The sequence below is a fragment of the Leuciscus leuciscus genome (genome assembly GCF_965113295.1).
Source record: "Leuciscus leuciscus genome assembly, chromosome: 2".
Lineage (NCBI taxonomy): Eukaryota > Metazoa > Chordata > Actinopteri > Cypriniformes > Leuciscidae > Leuciscus > Leuciscus leuciscus.
Genome location: NC_138726.1, coordinates 52,587,099 through 52,605,826, shown reverse-complemented (window position 1 = coordinate 52,605,826; position 18,728 = coordinate 52,587,099). Strand labels below are relative to the sequence as shown.

Below are 18,728 nucleotides of genomic sequence, written 5' to 3'. Positions count from 1 at the left end.
AGTTCTTCCAGCACTCGTTAACTCCGTCTCCTCGTGGCTGCCTCACATCTCCCCGCGGCGCGGAGGCGTTCCCACGCCGCTCAAATACAGCGCAGCGACGCGCGCCTGAATCACTCGGTTTGTCAGAGCGCGCAGGGTGAGGTAAGCAGAGCCGCGCGGCCCACGCCAGGAGAACATGCGTTTGCCTCGTTTCATATCCAATCCCGACATTGTAAAAGAGAGCGTTGGTTTCAGTGTATCGTAAAGCGTCCCTACCGCTACAATTTCGATTTGAGTGAAAAACGGTTTACGAGGTGACAAAAAGTACGAGGTTTGGACGTCTACTTGCCATTGAGTTGTTTGCAGAGGACGCATGATTTATCTGTGCCGGACCAAAAGCGAAGACTGCATGAAAGGTGAGTCTTTTACTGAATATGTGGAAATGAAATGTAGCCTACACAGTTTAAGAAACTTTATTTGTGCGCATGAATTTTTTGTTTTGTTTTGTTCTGTCATCCTTATAGTAATACATTAGTTTAAGATGGTCTTTCAGTCTAAACCGATGAAACGTAGCTACTGGTCTCATCTTATTTTTTAATTTTAATTTTTTTTCTTCTTTTCTTTAGTTGACCATTTTTTATTTGACTTAATGCAGTAGCCTAATGAATGTCTGTCAGACTCAATTCAACAATTACTATTACATTTTATAAAAATTGTACCTGATCAGAACCAACCACAGTAAAACCAGGCTGGAAGAAGTGTAAGCAATTTTTGGGTTAGTCTCCCTATATATAGTGATTCAACCACTATGAAGTAATTGCACCGATTTGTAATAATCAACACGTCAAGGCTTGTGGATGACCACAGTGAATCTGATTAAAGTTCAATTCATACTTTTAAAGTCAGTTAAAGCGGTGTTTTTCCTTCATGTTGACCACAGCATGTTTAAAAAAAAAAAGCTTCTCTCTATTATTAGCTGCAACTAGAGGATAACAATCAGAATGACTTTACATGTACGTCTAGTTGCCTACTGTATTTGACTATGAACGTCCTTATCATGCGAGTACATCTGAGTGTCTCTTGACAACAAATGAGGCAACATCACAGACAAATGTAATATAATTATTCAAATGTAGTAAAAAAAAAAAAAGCCGTTTCAGACATCGGTCACTAATCTCATTCTGGGTCAGATGTTTACAAAGGTTGGCTAACTGAGAGGTCATTTCCTTACAGGTGTGTGTACTGTATGTGTCTTGTTGCCTCTAGATCAAATCAGTCTAGGTTATTTCGTGTTGGCATTCCTTACATGACACGCTACACACCATTGTCTTTTGGACAAGAAATATTTTGAAGTTGGGGGGATGTCGTCTAAAGCTGTTTCCTGTAGAAAGTTTCTCTTCAATAGGCATCAGGGCTAAAAACAGTTGGACGTCTGAGTGGTGACCAACATCAGAAGCCTCTGGGAATGCTCAAATAATGGGCCAGGAAAAAGACAGCAGGAAAAAAAAAAGTGCAGCACAATGGTATCGGCCACATGGCCAACACAATGTGGGAATAAAAGTGAGGTTTGTTTTCTGGAGCACAAGACAATGGAAGAAAAAAACAAAAAAAACAGCTTCAAGTGTTACATAACTTCTGCAAGGTGGAACTTCAACACCCGTCCATGCATTTGGACTTGACCCAGTGAGGCCCTCAAGGGTTTTGTTAAAGTACATGTTTGAAATGGGTGGTGTGCATGTTTCTACATACTAAGTATATACTTATGGGACATGCTTGAGCATGGTCATCAGTTTCTTGGTCAGAAACTTGGGATGCATGATATATATTGGTACCATATTGATTATCAGCCAATATTAGAAATGTATTCGTCAGTATCGGACCGTATTTAGATATTTAATTATGTGTATGCTCATTTCCTCTATTTTTACATTTAGATTACATGTGCTGTGATTTAACGCTAAAATTAATCTTTAAAAACACAAAGACACTTAAATGTAATCTGTAGCCAATCTCAAAATGAACATTTATTGAATGTTCTGATGCCTAAACTCACTTTTAGGTTGTATTTATACATTTTAATGTTGGTCATTTTGCAGTTATCAGCCATAAGGTAAAATAATTAGTGGCTTATTAGTTTTGGGCAGTTTTTTTATTTTTTTATTGATCCTTCCCTACTCATCTAAACATGAACAAAATCATATTAAGCCCCTTCAACATGGTGTGAAGCTGCTAAATTGAAGTGGAAAGTACTCCCCCCACCACACACACACAGGTTCATTAACGTCCTTTTTCCAGCAAAGTGTCTCGGATGACTCACAGACGTTCTTCCACTCTTGCTAGACGCAAATGTGGCTCCTGTGCTGCATGCAGGAGGACACAATGCACACGTGTGTGTTAATGCTTGACTGAAACTGATCCTATCCTGAGATCATTGCTGTGGGTTTATTTGTGACCATTTTTTCCATGAAAAGCTCACGGATAGTTGCAGTCTGATTGCAACATAAGAACATAATGTTCTGGGTCATTTTTATATTTAAACATGTATAACATGTGCGGCTAAACATATAAATGAAATGGAAAAACCTGTTAATGAAAAGTAACACTTAGACCACACGTAAATATCTCTTTAGGGTAAAGAAATGTCTATTTCAGTCATACCTGCATTGTTTAAAGTGTTTTCCAGTTGTGTCGTGATTTGATGAGTATGACAGTTTCTTTCTCTTCCTCCTCTGTTTCAGATCTCAAGGCTATACTCTGCTGCGCCACACTGGGAGGCTTACTGGATAAGCAGGAGAAGGATCCCTGTGACTCCAAAAAAGCTCCACTTTTATCTTCTCCCACGATGGCTCTGGCCTCTTTCCATCTGATGCAAACTCTAAAGAACTCACCGGCGGCTCTGCGTCGGCGATTCCGTCGGGACCGTACGGAGAGCCTCTCTCATGGCGATCCCCTCTTCAAGGTGCACTACCTCGGCACCAAAAAGATCTTCTCCCTGGACTTAGAACAGGCGGAGGAAGCCATCGATCGACTGCTAGACGGGGCCCCCGGGAAGCTTTCGAAAGACCATGCCCTGGTAGTGCGGCCCCGATACGTTGAAGTTAAAGAACTGAGCACCGGAAGGCAGCTCACTAAGACTTACTTGCAGGACATCGCGTACTGCGCCTCGCACACGGCCAGACCCAATGTGTTTCTGTACATCTGCAGGCAGCCCGGTCAGCAACTGCAATGCAGAGTGTTCTGGTGCAGTCGGGCAGAAAGGGCGAAGGACATGACCGCCTGCCTAGCGAGATCGTTTCAGCGAGCACTCAATGACTGGCAGGGTGGATGCGCCACCTTGCCGCAGGGGGACGGGATCACTAAAGAGCCGGAGATGCCCGGTACGCCCACAGCACCCAGAGGGTCAACATTGCCAGCCAGTTTGGGAAAAGGTGAGTTGAAGAGGGACAAAGTGAAGACTGATGAGTGCAAGATTCCTGTAATTCGCATGTGCCACTGTCCCGCAGAGTTGTAGCTCCAACCAGCTCCGAAATGCCTTCCTGGAAGTTTCTAACAATCCTGAAGATCTTGAATTGCTGGTTCAGGAGTGTTTAATTATGGTTGGTGCTAAACTCTGCAGGACAGTGGCTCTCCAGGAACTGAGTATGTAGCTCAAACAGCATGGTGCTAGCAATGCCAATGTCATGGGTTCAATTCCCAGGGAATGCATGAACTGATCAAATGTGTACCTTGAATGCAGTGCAAGTTGCTTGGGATGGAAGCATCTGCCAAATGCATTAATTTTAATGAGTGCAATGAGGAATGTAAGCACTGGAACAGGGGTTCTCTTCTCAACCCTGGCCCTTGAAATCAATTTTCCAGAGGTTTTGCTCTAACCCTGATCAAACTCGCCTGCCTGCAGCTTTCTAGTAATCCCAAAGACCTTTGATTCGCTTGTTCAGGTGTGTTTGATTAGGTCTGGAGCAGGACAGTGGACCTCGAGAGCCAGAGTTGAGAACTTCTGCACTGGAATCTTGTAAAATTCGAATTTCCTCAATGTTCTTTTTGGTTTCCGTTTCAAAGTTGTAACTGTATTTTGTTTTGTGTTGCAGTCCGTTGGAAGAAGAGGGGGTCGGTGTCCCACAGTCCTCTCCGTTCCATCACCAGAAGAGGTTCTGCCAGCGACAACTGGCATTGAGAGTCCCCGTCACACCCTGGTGCTTAATTTTGTGATGCCTGGGAATTTCCACAATTGAATGTGAGGAAAAGGACAACCACACCTACAACTGGTGGAACTTTTGAGCTTTGATAGAGTTTGCAGCTCAAGATTGTGTCGAGTCTGTGTTTGAACAGCCAACACATTTGAGGTTACCGATTTACCAAAGTGATAAACTATAGGTTTCCAGAGATAATTATTTTTGGTTTTAGGAAGTTGATGGATTCAGTCATTTTATCTCTGTTTAAGTTGGACTGACTAAGAGACAAAAACCAAAGCTGTTCATCTGCACTGAACTGGTATCTAGTTTTAAAGCCGTGTATGTATCGCAGGGTTGAGTGTTTCTAGTCGGTCTCCTCCTCTGTGTACATGTCTGGGTAGTTTGTTAATGTGACTGATGAGCAAAGAGACCGTTTTTGTTTGTATTAGAGGTATGAAGAGAGGATCCGTGTGGAAAGAGGGTGGATGCATGATGGCAAACAGTAGCACGATCAGAACGTCAGCGTTAAAGCGTTTTAAAAGTGTTTCTATCCCAAATGCACAATGGAAGTAATGCTTTTTATGGTAAAGACAATCAGCTTTTTATCCTACACTACTGTATGCTTCCAAATGCTCTTTTTCATATGGCCAAATCTCAACACATTGTTACTAATGAAATTGAATTCATGTCCTCTATGTGAACATCATTCATGGTGAGTTATTTACTGCATATCTACTTGGCATCAGGACCGACTTGACAATCAGGACTGGCTGTAATTTGGCATTGGAAAGACGGAGGTACTGAGATTTTTGTTTCTGGTGGTCTTGTCTTATAGCCATATCATGCTTTGCCGGGTTCTACCTCAGTTTGCCATTTTTATTCATAGCTTGAGTCATTCAAGCTTTAAACTTGAAGTGTAGGTTCTAATTCCCAACAGATAATGAAGTGTAAAGGTAATGGTATTACTCTGAAAATGAGAAGTATTCTCTCTATGCACCTGCATTCCAGCAGTTTTTGAGGCCATAATCCTCCTTTTTCCTTTTTTTTTTTTTCTCTGTAACTGCAACTTTTTACAACATCAGCCCATTTTTCTTAAAAAAGGAAAAAAAAGCCAACTGTCTCCAGGCAACCGCTTATGACGAATGCTGACTGATTCAAAGGTATGTTTGCATAGAGCGTCATGTCCTTGAAAAAGCAGCATCGTTGCACTGCAGTTACATGCAGTTATGAAGCGCAAGGAAGCATTTTTAAGTGGCCTGGTTGCATAAGTATTTTAAACAAGGACGTTCTGCTTCGCATGACTGGAACAATCAAGTTTTCCTAGTTCAAAGATTGTCTAGCACTTTCCTTCACACAGTTACATTATGCTTACTGAGAATTGCATCATATATCACAGTAGTAGGCTATACAGTTAGTGCCTCATGGTATTAAACATTGTGCCTGATGCGTTAGGGTAATTACGTGAAAGGATTTTTTTTTCTTCCCTGTTTTATCCATATGGATTTTATTTAAAGTTGTATTAAACCATATCTGGCACTACAAAGACTTCAGGTCTGTTGTTGGATCTGTTCTGTCTGCTTTATGATGTGTTTAATGTTCTATGAATGTTCTTGTACCTTATTTTAAAACTATTCGCGTGTACCTATTTAAATATATTTTATGGAATATTAAACTTTTTATACATGAAACATTTGTGTCTTGTATTCTATTCACTTATTAAACAGACAAAATACTCTTTAAAAATAAAGGTTCTTTATTGGCATTGATGGTTACATGAAGAACCTTTAACATCCATGGAACCTTTTCATTGCACAGAAAGCTCTTAATAGTGGGAAAAAGTGTGAAGAATTATGACATCGCTGCGGAAACCGCCTTTTGGAACCTTTATTTTTAACACTTTCTCCGCCAGCAAAGAAAGAACAGAGCCTCTATTTAAAAAAAAAAAGTTTTATTCTAGTTTAATGCATTCTTTTTTTATTTTTTTTTTATCAACATTTGAATATGGGTAAGTTTCATTAAAAAAAGCAACATTTTGAGCAAAAAGCGGAGAAAAAAAACGTGTTTTGTAAAAGACTACATCCAGATCTGATTCAGAACGATGATCAAAACACAGATGAAGTAGATCGAGTCCGTCAACACCCCAAAGCTTCACAGCCCAACAGTCCTGGGTCCATTCAGTAACATTAGGCAGTTTTGATTTATATACTGTTTAATGTTGATGATCATGTTATTTTACATGTGCATGGGCTTACATATGCTATCGCTATCGCTTGTTTCTGCTGCTTCTTCGCATGTGTTTTGATCAGGAGATTCAGTACTCTTTCAGTGAGATGCACAATAGCACCCCCTACCATATAACAGTGAAAACATGGAAAGCCAGAAGCGCTGTCTCATAAATGATGGACATTTTTGTCAATGGACGGGAAAGAGTTAATAGTGAAGACACCAATAACTTTTAACGGTACGTTTACACGACAACGATGTACTTAAAACAGGAAAGTTTTTCCTTTGCGTTTTTTTGCGTAAAGACAACAATGTTGTCAAAATGATCCCCGTTCACACGGGTCCATGAAAACGCATGTCAGGTCAGTAATTAATTGGCAATGTCACTTTGTAAAGAAACACTAACACACAAATTCACAATCACAAATTCGGTGACTATAACAGTATTGTTTTCAAAAACTTGGACTTGCACACTGTTTTTAAAAGTTAGCATTTTCCGGCCCCCAAAACACTGTTGTCGGCCAAAAGCATAAAAAGTTTTCCATTTTTAGTAGAAAACGGTGTTGTGTTAACGGCCCCTAAAAAGCCAGTGTTTTCCTTGACTTCCAGGACAGACTACATCCTTAAAGAGGGAACAGTTTCTTCATAAGTCATGGGGCGCAAATCTTTTAATGCGAGGGATTAAAATACTCCTGGTCTGATTTCATAACTTTTCAAAGACGTATACGTGCTGTGGTTCACAAAAACATGCCATGACTGACATGTAGGAGCTTAAAGTCATGGGGCTAAAGCTGTCATTATTAAACCTCTTTGTTTACATATAAATGAATGTTTCTTAGTATCAAAATAAAGAAAGAACAAAACATACTGTATTAGTTCATGGTTTAACTTGTAACCGATCTAGATTGTGATGGTTGGAGTTTTAGGCCAATTGTAAAAATCCTCTGGAATTGAAAACTCTTGCATGTTGTATTTTGAACCATCAGTTCTCATTCGTCGGGTAAGTGACTTAAAGTCCTGTGAAACTTGTCACTGCCTTTAAACTTCTTGAACTCAGAGAGGCTTTGGAAATGGAGTCGTCTCAATGGCACCAACTCTGCCACAACTAGGAAACACACCAGAAGAAACAGAGGATGATGGTAAAAAAACAACTAGCCTAAGGCCTGTTTTACACAAACTGGTAAAAGCTGTGGCTCTAGCAGAAAAGAAAGTGATTATACAATACATTAGTGATTATATGCAACAGACACAGGATGTATTGTACGACTGGAGAAACTGGAAGAACTGGAAGAGAGGGCTACTCTCTGAGATAACAAAGGAATTAACATTTGAACTCTCTCTTGCGAATTAGCATTCCCATCCAAAACACATTCACACTGAGTCAATCACCTCAGTATTGTATTAATTTGCTCTCTCATGCAGCCAAAAATCTATATAGTTTAATGTGAAAAATTATCATACAACACTATACATGATAGGGCGGGCCTTACAATAGTATGAATCAAGCCTAAGACTTCGCTGTGTTTAGATTTATTGTTTTTCTTACACCCCTTATCTTGTGAGCACAAGGACAATAGAACTTTCAAAATGTTTGGATCCTGATTTCCCGGACTCTAATCTTTCAAAGAAATTCAAGCTCTGTGCTCACCCAGATCATAGAACGGTTCCTCTCGGCTTCCCTGAACCACAATCATCTCCAGGAAATTCAGGAGGGCCCCGGTGGCCAGGAAGCGCTCTGGGAGGGACAGGGTTTGGAGGTACCGCATGTCCAGAGAGAAGGGGTTGTCGGGAGGCGGCATGGTGCACAGTCCCACCAACTCACTCACTACGTCCCATACATGAGTTCCTGCAGGGCAGAGACATGTTTAGTGTGTTATGTAAGGCTCCTCTAAGGGTACGTTTACACAACAACTATGTACTAAAAATTTGTTTTTTTTGCGTTTTTCGCGTACAGAAGACAACGTTGTCCACAATCTAATGACTGACTTGTGGCGCAGCCTGAATCATAATCGCACACTGTTCGTTCGTTAGCCAGAGGAGAACTGAGTCTGGTTTCTCCCAAGGTTTTTTCCTCCATTCTGTCACCTGATGGAGTTTGGGTTTCTTGCCACTGTCGCCTCTGGCAGTGATTTTTCTGTTATCACTGTAAAGCTGCTTTGAAACAAACTGTATTGTATAAAGTGTTATGTAAATAAAGGTGACTTAACGTTCACACGGAACTGCGAAAACGACTAAAAACGCTGTATCATTCATGCCAGGCCAGTAGTTGGCGATGTCACTTTGTAAAGAAACACTACACGTCTATAGACTGAACTTTTAATACTCATGCGCATGTCACTGTTTTCACAAATTCGCATTTCTGTGGTTTACACGTAGATGATAACGGTATTGTTTTCAAAAACTTGCACTTTGAAACCCATTTTCAAAAATGTGCATTTTTAGGCCCCAAAAACACAGTTGTGAAGTAAATTAACGGCCAAAACGCATAATTTTTTTTAACGTTTTTAGTTGAAAATTAAAACTTCATTATAACCAGGAGCCGTTTACACAACACCGTTTTCAACTAAAAACTGAAAACTTTGTATGCGTTTCAAAGTGCAAGTATTTGAATAAGGACTGAAAGATTTTGGAAAATAATCTAATTGTGATTTTTTTTTTAAACCAAATATGCGATATTAAAGCTCTTTATCTTCTGTATTATTCAACAAAGACAAGCAATAAATCATTGTATAGTAGTGGTGGTAATCTTTAGGCACCTCACGATCCGATCCAATTCCGATTCTGGGAGTCATGATCCGATTCCAAAAGAATTCTTGATCTCCCTTTTTTTTCTTATTAATAAATCTTAAAATCTTTTTTATTTAATAATAATAAAGCGTTTTTCGTTAATGGATCCGTGTGAACGGGGATCGTTTTGACAAAGAAAAAACTTTTCCGTGTTTAGTACATCGTTGTTGTGTAAGCGCTGGGGCGTTAATAAGTATTATGGTAACACACAACTATTTGTATGTACAACCACCATAAGCCACTAAAGTAAGTCATACTGTATGTGCATTCATACATAATCTTTAACCTTTTGAAAGTTTCTAAACCTTGAGCCAGGAACATAAAGAAATGGTGTATATAATAAAATAGTGAAATTATGGCCAATAAAAGTTGATCTTAAAACCTTGGGATGTTGAAACCCAGTCTGTGATGGACTTAAGTTTCATTGGTGTATCCTTGACTAGCGTATCAGTTCCTCCAACGTTTACTAGGCGCTCGTGATTGGATCTAATCCAGGCATAAGGCTGGCCATACTTGGCATAGCCGGCTAACAGGAACAGGGTGCAGTTCATTTCCTGCAATGAGAGAAAAACTCTTTTGAGACCCTTGACTACTGCTAGACAATCAGAAATTTTGTCTTGATATCTTAAAGAAAACTCAAAAGTCAAAGGGAAAATACGGTAACACTTTATTTTACAGTGTCCTTGTTACATATGTTACATGTACTTACCATAGTAATAACAGTAAATTATGCATAATTACATGCAACTAGCCCTCAACCAAATCCTAATCCTACCCTAACCCTATAGTAAGTACATGTAGTTGCTTAATATTACTCAGTACTTAAATATATAATTACACTGTAACAATGACACCTTAAAATAAAATACAAAATACAAGGGTGCACTATGCAACCTATATTGTATTTCATCTTTATGTCTTCTCTGTATTTTAAGATTAATAATGTTCTTAATCTGTGAATTTGACATTTGCCCTTGAAGTCTGTGAATCTGAAACGATACTCACAGGAACAGCGATCTCTCTCTCACTTGGTGAGGCTGGGAGAAGATGAGAATCAACATCCCTATAAGTGAATAATGAAAAGAATGGATTTACAGCACTTGGTTTATAATTGCTCGAGTGAGTCGAAGGATATTTCCTCTCCACCTGCTGGGAGTTTGTTGCTGTGTGGCCTCTGGTGTCTGGTGTTCGTGCTGTGGAAGTGGCTCTTCTCCTGCTAAAGGTGAGCTGGCGTAATCGCTGTCCAGACTGTAACTGCTACTGCAGGTTGAGCTGGTGAAGGTGGAGGCCACAGACACGGCGAATCCAGGAGAACGCCATCTCTGTGAGCGAAGAACGACGTAGCCATCAGATGTAACCGTCACTGATGCTGCAGCAGTTGTTTCCAGAGATATACTAGTATGTGTTTATAGATGTTTGTAGCTGCGCTAGAACTGATGACTTAATGTGATAGTTCACCTAAAAATGAAAATTCTGTCAGTAATTACTCGCCCTCATGTCGTTCCAAACCCGTAAGACTTTCGTTTATCTTCGGAACACAAGTGAAGATCTTTTTGATGAAATCTGAGAGCTTTCTGTCCCTCCATTGACAGCTACGCAACTGCTACTCATATGAATTGAGCGGTTTAGTCTAAACTTTCTGAAAAGACACAATAGCTTTATATGATTAACAGAATGAATTTAGACTTTTATTTACATAAACATTCATCAACTCACACATCAGTTGTGGTAAACGGAAGCTCAAGCATGTTCACTTGACGTGCGAGAACCAATGAGGTTCATTCTCGTGTTACGCATCACATTTGAGCTTCTGTTTATGTTTGTTGATCAATGTTTATATGTTCAAAAAAGCCTAAATTCAATCAGTTCATCATATAAAGCGATCAGGTCTCTTCAGAAAATTTGAACTAAACCGCTCAATTCATATGGATTAGTTTTATGATCTCTTCATGAACTTTCTGAAGTGTCAGTGTGAGTTGCGTAGCTGTCAATGGTGGGACAGAAATCTCTTAGATTTCATCAAAAAGATCTTTATTTGTGTTACGAAGATGAACGAAAGTCTTATGGGTTTAAAATGACATGAGGGGGAGTAATTAATGACAGCACTTTCATTTTGGGGTGAACTATCACTTTAACATCTCCAAGCATCTTAAACTTTTGGATGTAAAAACTTCCTGAGAGAAAATAAAGAGATGAACAAAGACCCTACCAAGTCATCGTTGACTACGGTCAGCAGAAGTTCCTCTCTCCCTCTTAGCCAGGGCTGAAAATAATGGAAGCCCTACAGACAGACATAAAAGACTGTGAAAACAGTGGCAAGATATTTTTTCTTCTACTTCTTCTTCTGAGACTAAATTTAAAAAGTATCTCTTCCTAGAGATTTCAGACCCTCTATATGATCCATACTGATCCAACTTACGATTTCCGTTAAACCGACGATCAAACTATGAAAAGTCCCATAGACTTTCATAAAGGGGGTCAAGACTTTTGCACAATAAGACTTGTATGCTGAAATCAAGTAGGTACTGCACTTGAATATGAGATTCGCAACTTAAGAAAGTACGCTCTATATAGTGTGAGTGTGTGTAGTATGAATGCAATCTGGACGTACAACATCTGCCATGTTGTCATTTTCATGTGACCTACCAGTTGCGTTGCTTCACTGCCATTCATAAATCCTCTCACGTGGCCTCATGGGACAGTAAAGTGTCCAGCAAATGTGCACTTTAGAATCTCGACAGAAGTAGTAGGTCATCAGGGGAATTTTTACATATTCCTTTTTCGAATACTATAGATTCGGACATACTACTCTGTTGGCGTACTGTTTTTCACATGCTATTTAGTAGAGAAGTAATCGATTTTGGACGCAGCGAGTAATTAAGATAGCAAAGCTTAATGACTATCCTGGGACAACATGCTAATTCATGCTAGCAATGTGTTAAACATTCATATATTAGCTATATGCAGTCCCTTGGCATCTACCTGTGGTCTTTAGCAGCATGCTAAAACATGCTAACAACTTGTTAAATAATACTAGCAACATGCTTACAACCTGTTAAATCATGCTTGGATGCTTACAAACATGCTAATTTAAGCCAGCCACATGGTAGTGACATGCTAATCATGCTAGCAAATGATAACAATGTTAAATCATGCTAGTAACATGTTAAATCAAGTCAGCGACAAATGCTGAATTATTGTTAACAAACTGTTTAAACATGCTAGCAACATGCTAATTCATGCTAGCAACATGCTAATTCATGCTAGCAACATACTAATCATGCTAGCAACATGTTAAATGCTAACAGCATGCTATCTCATGCTGGCAACACATTTGTAATGTAGGCTACTTTTAAGTTATTTCAAACTTTCAGAAAAGGCTTTGTCAAGCCAACATAATTTTGTTCACAAACTTCACTCATCTATGAAATTATAGTATTAGGCTACTTCAGTACCAGCCCACCTGTAAAGAACCCAATATTGCAAGTTCGGACAGAAAGTGCTGGAGTCTCGTCTTGTGTTCTTGTTCCTGCATATGTCACAAAAAGCAAACAGTTTATCTAATTAGTTGTTCTTATATTGTACACAATACACACTTATAATAAATTGTTTTTATTTAACCTTGTAATCTTGAATGTACAGGATTTGATGAAGCCCACGTCTAACTAAGGGCTCGTTACTCCGTTACTAGGCAACTGCAGCCAAGCCTGTCATTACCAGCGATGGGTTGAGAATAAAATAAAACCTCTTGTATTTAGTAGCCAATGAGTTTACAATTTATGTTTTCTCCACTCCTGACACATCATTATAATACGACATTTGCAACCCCGTTTATGACTGTCAAACAACATCTAACCGCAAAAAACGAGAGGTTTGAGCATAAAGAAGCATGCAGTCAAGCACATTTGTATATACTTACACCAGAACTCATGTTTACATGCACGCCGATGGACAATCAAACCACTCGTAAATGTGATGCATTTACATTGGACAAATTACTGCAAGCACACTGCATGTCACGCCTATTTCCATATCCTCTTCGTTGTCTCCCCCTTACTATACATTGTGTCACTTTCCTTGGAAATTAATAATGCAAGCAATAATCTCTCATAATGTTTTTCATCCACGGGTTCAGGTGTATGGGAATTCAGATCTTATTTCGTATTTCTCGCGCTGATCATTGTGCAGATGCTTCCATCCAAGGGATCTTCTGCATGTTGTGCTCTCAAAGAAAAACGTAAAATGTCACATCACCTCCTGTGTAACTTTTAATGTGTTTTTGGAGAGTAGCCTTAACGTTTAAAATACCATTATACGATTCACTTGATAAATCAAATAAAATCCAGCACGAATAGTCAATGACGTTTGAAAGAGTCATGGTTACATCAGTGCACAGATTTACGAGTCATTTATGACCAACAGGCAAAATCTGGAACTTATTATAACAACATGATTTTACAGCCAACTGCCGTTTTGTGTTCAGTTATAAGAATTAGGCCAAAGTAAATAGATGGATTGCATTTGCTCTGTGGTACGGCACTGTAATTTAGCAGTAGCCTTCAAGGTTATTATTTTCATTTAGCCACATTGTCAGGTCATTATGGCCTAATAACAAATGTTAACTGATTTTACATAACAACAACAACAACAACAACAAAAATTCTTGATAATGTGAAACCATGGTTTGACTTAAATGGGTTAAAGGGATAGTTCACCCAAAAATGAAAATTCTGTCATTAATTAGGCTACTCGCCCTCATGTCGTTCCAAACCCGTAATACTTTCGTTCATCTTCAAAACACAAATCATCTGTCCATCATATAAAGCGATTGAGTCTCTTTAGAAAATATGGACTAAACCGCTCAATTCATAGGCTATGGATTAGTTTTATGATCTCTTTATGATTTTTTTTGAAGCGTCAAAGAGCTGACTGTCAATGGAGGGATAGAAATCGCTCAGATTTCATTAAAAAGATCTTCATTTGTGTTCATGAGGGTGAGAAATTAATGACAACATTTTCATTTTTGGGTGAACTATCCCTTTAAGCTGGGGTTTAGATGGTTGGTCTGGTGGTCTCCAAGCCTGACAGCTAACAAGTGCCAAATAAACCGCTCAAAAACCAACAAACCAAGAAGACAGCAGTGTTTTCTTGTCAGAGATGCACAGCTGTCTCCCATGCACAGCTGAAATTGCCTGTGCCAAATAAGTTGATGGGTTCTTTCATACATTTTCATGCTGCATTCATGCTGTTTCATCTGTTTATCAAAAAAATAAATAATCTGAAATGTGTCTTGATTAATGTGCTGAAAGGTCACAATCTGTAGCTGTTAAATTCAGTGTTGACTTGAATTCAACAGTCGACAGACAAATGACTCACTGCATATATCAAGCACAGTGATGTCAACCTGCTGCCCACAACAGGAAGTGAACACAATAGCAGTCGCCCAAAGCTGCCAGAAGAGGCTCAGTGGAATGTGTTTTGTCTACTACAAATATTCTACAGAATATATTATGTAGCCTACTTTCTGTTTTAATCAGGGATTTTATTAATTGTTCTACTTTAGAATACCAAACAATATGGTTACAGTACATTGGTACAATAATAACATTGCATTGGTACAATAATGTACCAATGTAATGATAAGTTTATACATTTATTTATATAGGGACAGTACAAAAAAACATGATTCCAGTCGAAAATTGGAAAATATGTATTGCACACCAAGAGTATAGCATAAGCTAATTTGCGTCTCGGGTCCCTAGAAAGGCTTTTCTAAAATAAAAAATAAAATAAAGTACTAATTGACTAATCATAGAATAAAAACTAATACAGCAAGTCATTTAAACACATACAAATACAAACCTAAATGACCTGTACCTATTTTAAAGATGCACCTACCCTGGCATGAATGTTCCCCTTTCACTTTTGGCCACTTCTTCTCAGAATATAACGAAGAAGTGCAATATAAGAAATATGACGTGCATGTGATCATTGTTTCTCATTATAGTTTGTGATTTATTCTTCCTCTTTCTCACGAGGGGACTTTCCTAAATTCGCAAATTTCATAGCGTTATAGGGTCATCGAATGATAAAATTTTGAAACTGACTTCACTTTCTGTCTGACAGAGGGGATTATGTTCTTTTCCTGTGTCACAACTTCATATAGCTAGGCCTATACATATAAGGAGATGCTGTGAAGTTTATACAAAAGAGTGCAATAACCACCCACTGTTTATTAATTAATTAATATAATTCACTACTGGACATAATCTTTATAACAGAGAAATACAATAAGTCTCTATTCAAAGACACTGAAAAGCTTGTTTAATCCATTGATTCTATGCCAACATCTTCCCATTCATATCTGTTCCCATTCATATTAATACACATGTAGAATATTTATTTAATTTTCACCCTGATTCATAAAAGCCGGAGACAGTGGTGAAGGTTGGCAGTTCATTATTTTGCTTTCAGGTCAAAAGATTGTTGATTCCATTGAACACTGTCGTCTGAATGGATCTTTAAGTTCAGTCCTTGAGTGAATTGTTCTTGTTCTTTTCATACTTATCCTTTGCACCTCTCATTTCTAGTGCAGTGGATGCTGATACGTGGATGGGTGCTGACGACCATGCTGTGAGTGAGTGTATGATTCAGATGGGAGGAAAAGACATAAGGTAACAGTTGTGGTCTAATAGCTATAGAGAGTTGGACTTGTAACCCGAAGGTCGTGGGTTTGAGTCTCAGTAACGACAGGAAGTAAGTGTGTGTGTGTGTGTGTGTGTGTGTGTGTGTGTGTGTGTGTGTGTGTGTGTGTGTGTGTGTGTGTGTGTGTGTGTGTGTGTGTGTGTGTGTGTGTGTGTGTGTGTGTGTGTGTGTGTGTGGTGAATAAACAGTGTTCTTTTCCACGCTCATTACCCACAACTGAGGTGCCCTTGAGTAAGGCACCAAACCCCCAATCGCTCCCCGGGCGCCGCAGCAAAAATACTGCTCCAGGTGTGTGTTCACTGTGTGTGTGTGTGTGTGTACTTGGATAGGTGAAATGCAGAGCATGAATTCCGAGTATGGGACACCATACTTGTCTACACGTCACGACACGTCACTTTTAGGAAAGACAGTTTAGCAATCCAGTTGCAATTTTTTCATAGAACTGGTCATGTTGTAGAAGGTGGCCAATAAGATTCTTGTTTTTATGAATTGAAAATGTAATCTTGTTTAAAAACATATTAAACATGTTATAATGTAGGATGAAATGAGGAATAAGAATGATTCTGTGAAGAATGTAACCAGCAGTGTTGGGGGTAACGCATGTTGCATTCTGTCCCCATGTTGAGTAAAATCGTGAGTAAGTGCAGAGGCGTTGTGTGTGTGAACATGATGGTTATTGTAGCGGTAGACTAAATGTGAGCTTGCATTTACTCATCTCACTAGCACAAAAACAGAATCAGTATTACTCAAAATAAATAAAACAGTGAAATGCAAACTAAGAATATTACCCAAACCTGCAAATTAAAAAATTCACATAAATGTATTAACTGATGTCTTTGCTGCTGACGTTTGATGATCCAATCAAACCATATAAGCAATGTCTTTAGATAAGCATCACATTTGCGTTTCATTTGTTTGTTTGTAATTTTTTAACAAACAAGCAAGTCCAGCCCAGGTGAGAAAAAGTACCACAAAACTACTAAGTAAAGGCAATTAGTTACTTTTTTAGGGAGTAACTCCATATTGTAATGCATTACTCTTATAACTTTCTCCAACGCTGCTAAAAAAAAATCCTAACGGAGGAGAAAAATAAAGAAAGATGACTGACTGATCACACAGAGCTGCTCTATCATGCTTGGTTAATTTCCTGCAAGCATGACATCATGATGTCACAGGTCACAGTGACAAATCCGCTTGGAGTGCAAAGTCATTCTCACTGTCATTTTTGTGGTTCCTTCTCATTTTCTGTGACTTTTTATATTAAGGGCTAATTAAAACTTACTATAATTAGCCTATAATTAGGTACTATAAAGAAACAGAAATTATATCTGAAGTAATTATGACAACTTGTATAGGGGAAAAAACTCTATTTGACTTTACTGGTATCTTGACTTCATGTATTATATGTTTTGTTTAGTACCTCATTTATTTATTATGCTACAACTTTTTGTCTCTATTTCTTTCAGGATTATCAGGTTCTGAGATTTTTGCAGTTGATGACACTCAAATCATATCCTGGCACATGTTTTTGCCAGGATATGATGCAGATGCCATTGCTTCCACCTTGTGGACAGGAACATTATTACACTGGTTCAATAGTTTTTCTTTAGACAGTTTTATTAAAATTAGTTGTTGTTTTTTTACTGCTGAAAAAGGCCCTGAAACTTCCAAATAAGAATAACTTTGAGTGAAAGACTGAAAGATGTAAATGATTATAATTTATAAAATAATATTTGAAGTGTCATTTAAAGAAGTCTTTTAAACACTGGGCTGTAGATTTTATGTATTCATATTTCCCCACTATTTATTTTCCATAGAATTCTTGAAAAATTGCTTGACTAGTTCACATAAATCATTCCATATAACTTTCCAGTGTACTTACTCATTTTATAGTGACTTTATTCATACTTTATTCCAGGCTATTGTGTGTATGTTTTGTACAGGCCAACAAATATCAGCCTGCAAAAATGTGTCTGAAAATTGTTTGACAACAGCAATATGTGTATATCTTTTTTCCTCTCTTGACGCAGGACTTAGAACATGTGGAAGCACAGAGTACAGCATTTTTTTTGTCTTCCAAAATTGCATTCATGTCTAGCGTTTTCCAAACAAAGAAACACAGTACAATTAAATCTGGCCGCGGAAGTCTTTTGTGTTCTGTAATTCATACTTTTGACTATATGTAACACATACTGTAAATAATCATCTTAAAACTGCCAGTGTCTTACTTTTATTAAAGTCCCCCTGTGAAGAAAATCAAGTTTTTTAATGTTGTTTATATGTCTATGTGTTGTTTTTAATATGCTTTAAGACTAACCATGTGTAAATTCATAAGTCAACTCCATTGCTGAGTATTTTCTCTTTAAAACTGCAGTGAACCAAAGACAGTCTAAAAAACGCGGTTTAAAATCGCTGTTTCTGATGTCACAAACATATTACCTTGTAACCAATCAGATCAACCTGTGATCGTCAACGAGTGGATCTCTGAGCTGGCGTAAGTATTTAGAGGCGGGTCTAATTTGCATAATCATAGAACCGCGTAGCCTATATTAAACGAGGCAAGGGTGTATTCAAGCATGAAGATTTTTTTTCAAGGAAATACGTTTAAACGTAATTTTAGTGATAAAAGATGAGTTATTGACTGCAGGGGGACTTAAAAAAAAAACGTTTTTGAAATAAAACAAATTTGGCTTTTTTTTTAGCTCTGGATGATGGGCGGAGCTTTACAGCCAATCAGGAAGTTCGGCAGCCGCTGTCAATTATGACTAAAGCACAGCTGCTTTTGAAGTAGCCAATCAATACATCTAGTTCGTAACAAGTCAATCAACATAATGTATTTCAAATCTGCCTAGCAGTAATATG

The 18,728-nt window shown here is 38.4% G+C and overlaps 2 protein-coding genes across 4 annotated transcripts; one reads left to right on the top strand and one right to left on the bottom strand.

The window, feature by feature from the left end:
• Nucleotides 1–93: 93 nt before the first annotated feature.
• LOC309482531 (uncharacterized protein) lies at nucleotides 94–5,839 on the top strand. Its single transcript, XM_082147992.1, has 3 exons — nucleotides 94–395; nucleotides 2,718–3,407; nucleotides 4,068–5,839. Exons 1-3 carry the CDS (start codon nucleotides 353–355, stop codon nucleotides 4,151–4,153), a joined length of 819 nt encoding a protein of 272 aa, XP_082004118.1. The 5' UTR covers nucleotides 94–352; the 3' UTR covers nucleotides 4,154–5,839.
• Nucleotides 5,636–13,367, bottom strand: LOC309482505 (uncharacterized protein). 3 transcript variants are annotated; one of them, XM_082147952.1, is made up of 8 exons: nucleotides 13,081–13,367; nucleotides 12,625–12,690; nucleotides 11,371–11,442; nucleotides 10,308–10,483; nucleotides 10,167–10,224; nucleotides 9,544–9,715; nucleotides 8,023–8,220; nucleotides 5,636–7,479 (listed from the first exon to the last, which is right to left on the bottom strand). In XM_082147952.1, exons 1-8 carry the CDS (start codon nucleotides 13,090–13,092, stop codon nucleotides 7,364–7,366), a joined length of 870 nt encoding a protein of 289 aa, XP_082004078.1. In that variant the 5' UTR covers nucleotides 13,093–13,367; the 3' UTR covers nucleotides 5,636–7,363. The 3 variants fall into 3 exon arrangements, with proteins under 3 accessions (XP_082004078.1, XP_082004080.1, XP_082004079.1); XM_082147954.1 differs by lacking the exon at nucleotides 12,625–12,690; XM_082147953.1 differs by lacking the exons at nucleotides 12,625–12,690; nucleotides 13,081–13,367 and adding an exon at nucleotides 11,808–12,609.
• Nucleotides 13,368–18,728: the final 5,361 nt, after the last annotated feature.

Coding starts and splice junctions, on each gene's coding strand:
- LOC309482531 (XM_082147992.1), top strand. CDS start 353: ATGATTTATCTGTGCCGGACCAAAAGCGAAGACTGCATGAAAG. Junction 396..2,717: donor AAGCGAAGACTGCATGAAAG/GTGAGTCTTTTA, acceptor CCTCTGTTTCAG/ATCTCAAGGCTATACTCTGC. Junction 3,408..4,067: donor GCCAGCCAGTTTGGGAAAAG/GTGAGTTGAAGA, acceptor TTTGTGTTGCAG/TCCGTTGGAAGAAGAGGGGG.
- LOC309482505 (XM_082147952.1), bottom strand. Junction 8,221..9,543: donor CTGGGTTTCAACATCCCAAG/GTTTTAAGATCA, acceptor TCTGCCCTGCAG/GAACTCATGTATGGGACGTA. Junction 7,480..8,022: donor GGAACCGTTCTATGATCTGG/GTGAGCACAGAG, acceptor TGTGTTTCCTAG/TTGTGGCAGAGTTGGTGCCA.